Here is a 10,701-nt window from a genome sequence, read left to right as displayed (position 1 = left end):
CAATGATCATTTTTTAAAAAATAGTCATGTGCATTTTGTTTTGCTGGTGGTATTTGAAACAAGTTTAGAAAATTGTCTTAAGTTGGCAGTAGATAGAATGATAGGTGACTCTAAGTTTGAATTCAGCCTCCTAGATCTGAAGTTTTTCTTGTGCTTCTGCTATCCAGTCTGAACTGATCATTAACTTTTATTTCATTGGACAGTCAGGAAAACACAAATTCAAACATCCTAGCACATTTGCGAAAGTATGAGTTCACAGTCTCATGAAACTTTCCCACAGTGGAAATTGACAGCAAGGAAAAAATTGATCTTTATTCAATTTTAGCACAATGAAATTTGTTAGACTTCTTTTTCTTTTAATGAAAAGACATCATTTCCCTGTAGAATGAATATGTTTCATAGTTGTAGACTACATTAACTTTAAGAGAGGAAATGCTTATATATTGCAAATTATGTTTATATAGTATGTCTCTGCACAATTGACCATAGCAATAATTCTCATACTCTAGTTATCCATTCTCATATAAAAAAATATACCCAATAAAGGAGAAGACAGAGTCATGTAGAAAACATAATTTCCATAACTTAAAACAGAAGCTTAGTATTTATTAGTTTTGAGACTGTGGGAAATTCACCCAACACCACTGGTTCTCAATTTTCTTACTGATAAAAGAACCTATTTACCTACATTCAAAAGATGGTCATACTGCTCATTTTTAAATAACATATGTAGGCATATATTGTAAATGTAAAAAACTATATAAATGTATGATTCTAAAATATTCATTTTAAAATACTTTGCAAACTAAAGAAGTTACACAAATATTTTTTGTTCATATTTTAACTACAAAACCAGTCACTCTGGTGATAGAGTTTGAATGCATCTTGCTTTCAAACTTCCCCAAATTTGTAAGAGGAAAAAAATAAGTGTTAGATTAATGAAACATTCCTACCTAAATTCTATGTCTGCATAAACATGCACTCATTTTTTATAGTTGCATTGTGCAATTGCACTTTTATAATGTGAGGTAAAGATTCATTTTACCCTACCTTTAAATTCCTTACTACAGACCCTAGAACTCTCATTTTCAGTTTACTAATACCATTTTCTTTTTTAAATCAGTGTCAGTGATTCCATCTATATTAAATCTTGTGAATGTGAAGGTCAGAAAGTGATACCTGTTGCAATGAACTGAGTTCTTGAACCAACTGAAAACCACTACAAAATTGCTAGTGTATCACAAGTTGTGATGTGACAGGACATTAATGTCCTGCCTATTATAATCTTTAATTGCTTTATGTTTGGTAATGACACCTTTGATGTTACTGTTTGCCATATCACAGAGAGGAGTTGACAAGATGATTTCTAAAATCCTTTCTCACTAAACCCAGAGGTGTCACATGACTGTGGCTCTAAACAGAGCTCTACCACTCACAGACAACATCATTGATTTCTTTGCAAGAATATGTTTCATGAGAAAACACAGTCTTTCCCTAGGTAACCCAACCCTGTAACACCCTTCCCCCACCTTTTCATAGTATTTGACCTCATAGTCCAATATGATTCCATTCGGGTGTTCAGGTTCTTGCCATGATAAAGAGATGCTGTTTCTGGAGGTTCGATCTTTTTTAATGGTCATGACAGGTGATGGAGCTGTAAAGAGATGAAGGAAGGGAGAGTAAGAGGGTGGAGAATAAGAGCATAAAGAGAAGGCAACACACACATGGTGTCTACCATTGCTCTAATCTTTGGCAAGAAAGCACTATTTCCATTTCCAAGGCTCTGGAGTATTAATCTGGCCTCCTGTGCAGTTCCAGCAGCTGGATGTCAGCCCTGGTGCATGCAAGCCTGTGGAAAATGAGCTGAAATTTTCTGCTGCTGGTGGATTAGTGGCAAGTGAGCAGATGTTTTCAATCCGCTACTATAATGTAAGCAGTGAAATATACTTGATGTATTAAAAAGGAGAACAAAACATCAGGACTACCTATTTGTTATAATGTTGCAAAGTTATGAATGCCAGATTCTTCAGTTCATTGATAACATTTTCATATGCAACTCTGGAAGAGAACTGGAATCCATTATGTACAATAAATCCCATGGTATCCATAGGTAATGGCAATATTTAGTGAATTGTAAAATAGATATGATTTAGAACATATTAAAGCAGATCTTGACTTCTAGAAGAAATCTCATGAATAAAACTACACATAAAGGAAATAATCTCCTACTTAAACATTTTTATTTCTTAAGAAATATTCAATAAATATTAGGAAATGACTGCTAGGTATACTAGTTATACAGATATATTTTGAGATACAGCATTTAATGGTAACTACATATGCTATGTTCTGTTGTGAATTGCCCAAAACATGGAGCAGAAATACAAATTCATCTGTGTGATCAGGTACCATAGACTCATTTTCATTTCTAACGTAAGATTGAATATATTTTAGACATTTCCTACCCCAAATCTTCCTTTGAAAAGAAAAATATATACTGTCCAACAGTAGTATACTTGTGGTTTCAAATCTTCATCCACTAGCCAATTGAGAAACAATGGCCCTCTGCCCTGATAGAATTTATCAATCTACATTACAAACACCAAGAAAAGCTCAGGAGGTTTGAGATATATTGGCTACTGAAGTGTTTTCATTATGAAATAAGCTATTTTTAATTAGTATTTAATTTTTGGCATTGCTTTTCTTTTTGCGCTATCTGCAGTAATTACAAATCATTATCAGAAGCATTATTTATTCAAGCTTGCAAAAAACAGTACTATTCTCATTTTATTATTTCTTCCTCATTTAGTCCATGTACCCCCCAAAAGAGAAATTAGCCTTCAGTCATTTTATCTCTCTATATAATTTACATTTAAAATTGAATAAATTCTGGATTGACTCATTTGCTTATCAGTTTTCAAAATAATATTTTTCTAGCATCATCAAAGTGTGACCAAGGTAGGGATTTTCTATAATTATAATCTCATAGGTTTAAACCTATTGGATGTTTCAAACCATTGCAATTACACTGATTAAGGATAAAAAAGAATTTATAGTCTTATGATTTTTCTCAAGCTGCGTGCTTTTTGAAGTGTTATCTTCTTGTCTTCCCATGAGAGCAGGCAGCAATGGGTTACATATTCGTTGTTGATATGCTGCTTTTGTGATTATCACATGACAACTTCAATATCCAAGCTCTTATCTAGACTGTTTCCACTACAACTGCTTCTCATTTTTATTTCTTTCAAAAAAGTAAAGCTTTCCTTTATTAATCATAACTTATTAATCTCCTCCCCAACCCTATGGTTTGCTATTCTGAAGTGATTTCAAGCAAAATATGTAATTTTCATTATGTTTAGCTGGTTTTTAAAACATAGTCATTATAACAGGAATCAATAAAAGACGTTACATATTTGAGAATGACTTTTTTACTTATTGTAATATAAAAATCAATTTATTATCCAAATGCTAATAAAAAATTATAGCCCTTGGTGTTCTTGGAACCAAATTTTGCTTCTTGTACAAACAATAGAGCAGTTCCACTAGTTTTCCCCTAAAGCAAATGCTTTAATAAAGTAAGTTTTAATACTTGTTTACAAACCATTTCAAAGAGGTTAATGCTGATGCTCTTTGTATTTAAGCCCAGGAAGCCCTACATTGCTTCCGTAACACGATAAAACTAGATTATATTTCATAATGATTAAAATATATTTCAAGGATATTTTGGAAACTAACCAGGTCTTGTATCTCTACTTTTAAATAGCAGAAAGAGAAAATAGCTCATTTCCAGAAACAATTGTGAAGAAGACTGTATTCACTTTTTAATGAAAGCTTTTGTAGGCAGTTTTTGGGTTCTACCCAAGTTTTACTGCTTCTGAAGTGAGCAAGACTTTGTAACTGTTGAATTTCTTCAAAGGTCTTTGAACAAGCCTCAGGGCCCCTTTGGACTGTAATAAATAGCCTTTTGTAATTCCACACTTACTTAAGTAGAGGCAATTGCTTGAAGCTCATGCCATCTCTAAGTTAAATGAACCTTTTCTGATTGCTGCTTTTAGGCTCCTGTTAAGTCATTTGCTCCACTCTTTAAATCCACGCCCTTTTGCTGGCTGCGTTTCTGTACAGTTCATCCCAGTTCACCAGCTGAAAGCCCATTACTCTTAGGTAATGCTCATCAATATTTTAGTATTAATAAATAATTAACAGAAATTGTTTTTCTCTCTCCTTATAAATAATGGTAAACCATTATAGAATACTGCAGGAAGGCAGATTCTATGGACACTCTAGTTTATCAATGTTTTTAATGTTTCTAGAAGCACTCTTTCATTCACGTCTATAAGTGTAATTCACCCATACTTCATGTGTTCCAACACAAGTTGTAATATTAATGAAAAAGTGATAGAAATTATATTGCTTCAGTTTTCAGGTATAAAGGATGATTTGTTCAAATTGATAATTTGCAAATCCATAAAGGTTCTTTGATTCTTCTGTATAAATAATGTGGTACTGTAATCTATGTTGTAAAATCATTTTACTTATTTTCTTCTGATTCCTCTATTTTCAAAATTGTGATTTAAAAGAATGGGAAGAAACTGCTATATTGAATGGAAAAAAAAAACAAAGCAAACTCAGAAATTTATCCTAAAACTGGAGAAATGTTGGTAACTAAAGTATAAGTAGCTCAGTGATAGAGTACTTGCCTAGAATGTCCAAAGCCCACATTAACAAGCTCATGTGTGGGTGTTGGAGGCATCCTTAGACATTCCCTTACAAAAACACAAAGGTCTTAGGTAAGCTAGCAGTTATAAGAGAACATTCGTGTAAGTCTGAATAGACAGGATATTAACTGTGTGTCTTCAGCATTTTCCAAACAATCAATTACTAAGATCATTCTCTTATTAAGAGGAGGGAGTTGAGAACACAACCAAGCTTTATGCAGGCAAATACTAAAGAATGGAGATTTTGTTGAGGAAAGAATGAAGACAGGTATAGAAAATTTTCCAATAAGTGAATCTAATAATTTTTAGTAATTAAAAAATGTATATGATATACAAAACTGTTCTGTTGTTATTTGCAAAAAAGATAATATATGATCCTCATTCCTGCCATTCTGGGTACAACTTGTCGGTATGTCCTTTATAAAACAAAAGGTTAGGAAGCATGACAACAAATATGACAGAATGATGCTGACTGTGTGTTTCCTGATGGAATTCAAATATAAGCAAAATGTAGTGAATGTTCCAGCTGAGGGACAGGCTCATAATTCACACAATAAACCAACTTCCATGAAGCTCTCCTGGATTTATACTACAGTGAATACTTAGAGAATCTTAATTAGTGTCACAGTGGAATTTCCCATGGTTCTTACAATTTGTTATTCGTGAAAAACGAAAAATTTTCATGAATAATTTCCATGATCATGACAGAACTGGACAGATATTTTCTCCCTATAATTTCCAATAACACCTGCCTTAGAAAAGCTCTCATCAAAGTGCTTTTTAATCTGTGATCCAAGTTAGCAAATCTTTGTGAAACAGAGTTGAATTTTTTGCTGGATATTTTCTTCCCCAGATCTAGGCAAAATGAAGAGATCCTCTTGTATCAGCAACTTGCAATGATGAGTTCCAATGTGTGACACAGAGAGAGAGGCAGAAAGAGTAAACCTTAATTGTTAGCAGTGGGGACCCAGCCTAGAGGTGGAAAAGAACTTTTTCTAAAGATTGTTCCTTCACTTTATTTGTGGAAGAAAGGCACACTAGCCCTAATAGTTAACAACCTGGGCCACTCTTTACATGCAATGAAATATCAGAAAAATAAGTTACAACAGAGAAGCTGAAGGGTTATCTGGAGAAAGAAAAGCTTTCAGTGTGAAATGATTTTGTAAGGGGTGGACTTACTTTGCTTGTAATCTGTAAAGGCTCAAGATGAGAACTTGCATATGCCAAAACTACTGAACACAGGGGAGGGATTTCTTATTTATAGTATGATTTTTTTAAAAGCTGCATTTGCTATTATTCTTTAACTAGAATATGGCCCTTCCTTAGAATCAGGAAGTCAAAACTTCAAAATTGAACTCCTAAAGGATCTGCTTCGGTTTGTTTGTTTTTATTGGGACCTTCCTCTTTTTGGGTTTGGGAATTTCTAATGAACCTCTGTGGTATCTCTGTGGTTAGGAGATTGTACAAGTTAAAGTAATAACAAAAAGTCTCAGTATTTCTTGTCTAAGTGAGCCAAGGCTTTTAAAAATTATCTCCATGGGAAAATATCATGCAGTAAATGGTTGAAAGACTTTTCTTTTGAATCAGACATGCCTTTAAAAGCCTTACTTCCTCATTTTTCTTTAACATTCATTACAATGCCTACTTAAGAACATTTCCTTCTCAGTGTTTTTCAGATGTGAACACATCTATTAAATCCAGAAACACTCTTGGGTTTGATTATGCCTAATCATTCATAGCTGAATGTTCTCCATCATCCCACCCCACCCTGACTTCCCGGAAGCCTGTTATTCTTTGGAATTTCCCCCCTTTGACCACACACATCACTATTTTTCAGTATACTCCACTTAAAACTTCAGATTCATGTCCACCTCCGATAGCTAATATATTTTCTTTCCATTCAATCCCAGTCTGCCAGTCTTAGGTTAAAGCTTTTTTTCCCATATTGGATCGAAAGTTTTTAGATCAGACTTTCTAGAATGTCAACTTGCTGTCCATTCTCATGAGCTGTTATAAAGCAAGTGAAATCCAGACTCACTGCTTCTTCAGAATCTCAAATTTTCAACTCTAGAGTAGTTCCTAATTGTTCAGTGATAAGGGCTTGCAAGGGAAAATCCAGGGAAAATATTATTTATATTATATAATATTATGTAATTATATGTATATATATTTAGAGGTGCAAATCACAGGTTTTAATTTGGAAATTTTGAATATTTTTGTTTGTTTGTTTTTGAGACAGGGTCTCCCAGCTTGGCTTGAAACTTACTATGTAGACCAGGCTTGGCCTTGAATTCACAGAGATCTGCCTGCCTCTGTCTCCCAAGTACTAGAATTAAAGGTGGAATCTATAGTTTTATACACTTAGTATTTAGAGAACTCTTAGGATCACAACCATTTTGAAAATTCCATCCACAATAGTATAGATAACTGTTGGCATTGTAAGTTAAGGCTTCTTGTTAGGCTGCAATATGCAAACTGACCCTTTCACTCATTGTACTTCATCCAAAGCTAGAGTTCTAGTGACAAATCTTGTACTCATCTGGGACATTTGTGTCTGTGGCCCTAAATACTCAAACACTACATTTCTTCCAGTCACCTGCATTGCTCTTTATCCATCCATTCCATTGCTCCTCTAACCCCGTGGTAAAACTTTTTCTGAGTAATTTTAGGTATTGTTAATCAGCTCTTACGTCTTTTTTCATAATACTATTAACTACCATTACTCAAGGGGGATTCATTTCAAGCCTCCCAGGTGATGCCTGGAACCATAGATAGTATGGCTATATAGATTTTTTTTCTTTACATGCAGGCATATATTAAAGTTTAATTTAGAAAGCAGAGTAATACATTAGTTGTAATTGACACTGAATAAAAATTTCTTGAATGTACGTACCAGTCAATCCAGAAACCGAGGAACCGATTAAGTAACTTTTATGCAGGTAACATGTTGAAGTGTAATGTTGCTGTGCAAAGAGATGATGCAAATCCCTCTTGGGATGGAGAGGCTTTGCAAGACATTTCATCTCCTCGCTCAGAACCATGAACAATTTAATACTTATGAATTGTTTATTTATGGAGTTTTCCATTAATATTTTAGACCACAGCTAATGGAGGTCACAGATACTATGGGAAGTGAAATCATGGATGAGGAGTTACTATAGTAATTTATTTCAGAAATTCTCCTGCCCCAGTCTCCTACAGGTGTATGCCGCCATACCCAATTGCTACATTACTTTCTTACCAGTCCGTCTTTTAACTAAATTGTAGTACTCAGTCTTCTAGGTTGTCACATTACAAGTCTTGCATAAATCTAGTCATGCTGTTTAGTTAGCTTTGTGATAAAATATAGAGCATATTTTGTGACCTTTTTTTTCAAGGATGAATTTTCTCCAGCACTTGCTGTTAAAAATAACAAAACTCAGGGACTGGAGAGATGGCTTAGTAGTTAAGAGCACTGGTTACTTTTGTAGAGGATCTAGCCACCTGGTGGCTAACAACCATCTGCAACTCCAGTTCCAGGGACTCTGACCTTGTTTTCTGGCCTCTACAGGTATCACATGACACTGGTAAACTTTCATAAATACAGGCGAATTGCTCATATAAAAATAAAAATGGCATGTCCCTTTAGCTGGGCGTGGTGGCATATGCCTTTAATCCCAGCACTCGGGAGGGAGAGGCAGGTGGATCTCTGTGAGTTCAAGGCCAGCCTGGTCTACATAGCGAGATCAAGGACAGCTTGGGGTTAGAGGGAGATCCTGTCTCAAGAAAAGACCAAAAAATAAATATATAAATATATAAATGAATGAATAAATAAATAAATAGCTTCTAAAAACTACCTCAAAGCAAATATATAAACAGAATTTTTTAGGAGACCATTTTCTAAAAAATCATGTCATTCAAATTTTATAGTAATGATTAAAGTAATTTTTAAAATAAAATCAGAGGAGCTTTGGAAAAACATTCTAAGATACAGTGTATTTAAGATAAATGTTGTTGGTGAATAGAGAAGACTCAAGATTTGGGTGTCTGAGTCATAATTTCTAGAAAACTCAAAACTATTAATTATTGATTTTAGAGATTTCAAGAATTTCAAACTGGAGTCTGCAGACATAATTCATAATCACATCTCTACCTCTGGATGTGAAGAGAGAAAAAAGAAAAACAGAAGGGGCAGTGGAAGGGCTCCTTCCAGAAATGTTTGTTGCACAGATTCATAAAGATGAAGTCCTATTTGCCTTTTTATCATCTGATATTCAAATTCCTTCTTAAATATGAAGTCATCCCTGTTGATATCATCCAGGATCTTCATAAAATCATATGAACATGAATCACATGGCTTTGAAAATCTATTGGGATAAGTGTAGGTTTCTAAGTACAATGCTTCAATGTGAAAGAGTTAATGTTTACAAACAGCTGCATTTAAAACTTGAAGTCTGAATTTGATTAAGACTTAAAATAAGAAATTATCTCTATCATAACTGATTCAAACTGTAGCTTCTTCTCTCTTTTATAAAATGTTCTATCCTAACAAATCAACCTTAAGATAGATAAGTTATTAGTAACATTAAAAAAAAAAAAAAACAATCCTTGTATTTTCTAGGGTATTGTATGCTATTCTCCTATCTTTAGTTCCACTGGGGAGCTATGAGGCCTTACTCCTGCCACTCTCAGTCCAGGGACCTCATCGTAGGATATCATATTTTGTTATTCAAGGTGGTCAAAGTGATCCTGTTTATGTAGTTTCAGCACATACCTTTGCTTTACATAGAAGGTTTGATATTGCTAGAGCATTTGACTCTCATTTATTTTAAACATGAAAAAATGAAATTCAAGTACATCTATGGTATTATTTCATTTTTTATTCACTGCCCTTGAAATACAGCATGCTTATTTCTAGGTAAAGAGTCATTTAACTCTGAGTTCGTGTCTTACATGCAATAGTTGCTATTTCATATCTGAAAATATGTTTCATGATACGAAGTATTTGTTTGAACCCAAACGTAGAAAAACACATTCCAGAGGCAATAAAAACAACTCACCTGGAGAGAATAGAATCTTTCTTCCCATAAAGCCAAGAATACTTTGAGAAATTCCTCACACCATTAAGTTTCTAAATATCTTAAAATTTACAGGACATACAACTTAGCTTTGGGTGTATACATGTGTCTGATTCTAAATTAGGCAACATTATCTTTCGTTATAATTTACGAATGATAATATTTAGAAAAATTAGTTTGATGAAGTGAAAATAGCCCAAGTTTCTATCCAATGCTAGATTGTTCTAGAGAACATCCCTGCCTGCTTCCTTAATGCAGTAGCTTACTTAATTAATTGGTTTCCATTAAATAAAGACTACAAGGTAGAATCTTCACAGCCAAATTAATAATAAAAACTTAAATAACTAAATCCAAGATCTTAGGCACGATTAGAAAATATATTGTACAACTTTTTAGTACAGACAAGCTTATTGTGGCATAGGTGGTTGCAAAGACTGGTGAGAGGCAGCTGCTAACAAAGAAATGTAGTAAGCAGAATAGGACCATTATAATGATCATAAGGATTGAAACTCAAAGAAATTTCAAGCACAATTCTAGTTATAAACAGGCTAATCACATTGAATTTTTATTTATCTCCCTGTTTGGTTTTAAAGGTCTGAAAAGTTCTTTGTTGTGTTTTAAGTCATGAACACTGGGATGGAGCGACCACATTCCCATATAGCTCAGATAATTCAACTCTAGATGCCAGTGAGATACTCTGTAAGGCTTCTAGAAAAAGGCATAACTTGCTTGCAAAATTTGAGAGGTCTGGAGCTGGAGAGATGTTACTCAGTCAAGAGGACTGGCTGTTCTTGCAAAGGACCTGGGTTCCATTAACAACCATCTGTAACTCCAGTTCCAAGGGATCTGAATGCCCTCTTCTGGCCTCCATGGGCATGGCACCCACATGGTACACTTACAGACATGCAGGTAAGACTCAGGTTTATAAA

At 34.1% G+C, this 10,701-nt stretch overlaps 1 protein-coding gene across 2 annotated transcripts in view; it reads right to left on the bottom strand.

Moving 5' to 3' along the window:
* Positions 1–10,701, bottom strand: part of Epha3 (EPH receptor A3) — a 362,443-nt gene that overhangs the window by 80,441 nt on the left and 271,301 nt on the right. For both annotated transcript variants that reach the window (XM_008832240.3, XM_008832239.3), the window contains exon 6: positions 1,530–1,654. In XM_008832240.3, coding sequence (XP_008830462.1) covers positions 1,530–1,654 — 125 coding nt within the window. The remainder of the gene's footprint in view (positions 1–1,529; positions 1,655–10,701) is intronic.

This window comes from Nannospalax galili, unplaced genomic scaffold (genome assembly GCF_000622305.1).
Source record: "Nannospalax galili isolate Female #2095 unplaced genomic scaffold, S.galili_v1.0 scaffold293, whole genome shotgun sequence".
Lineage (NCBI taxonomy): Eukaryota > Metazoa > Chordata > Mammalia > Rodentia > Spalacidae > Nannospalax > Nannospalax galili.
The sequence above is the reverse complement of the archived record's forward strand: the minus strand, read 5'-3'. Positions and strand labels throughout refer to the sequence as shown.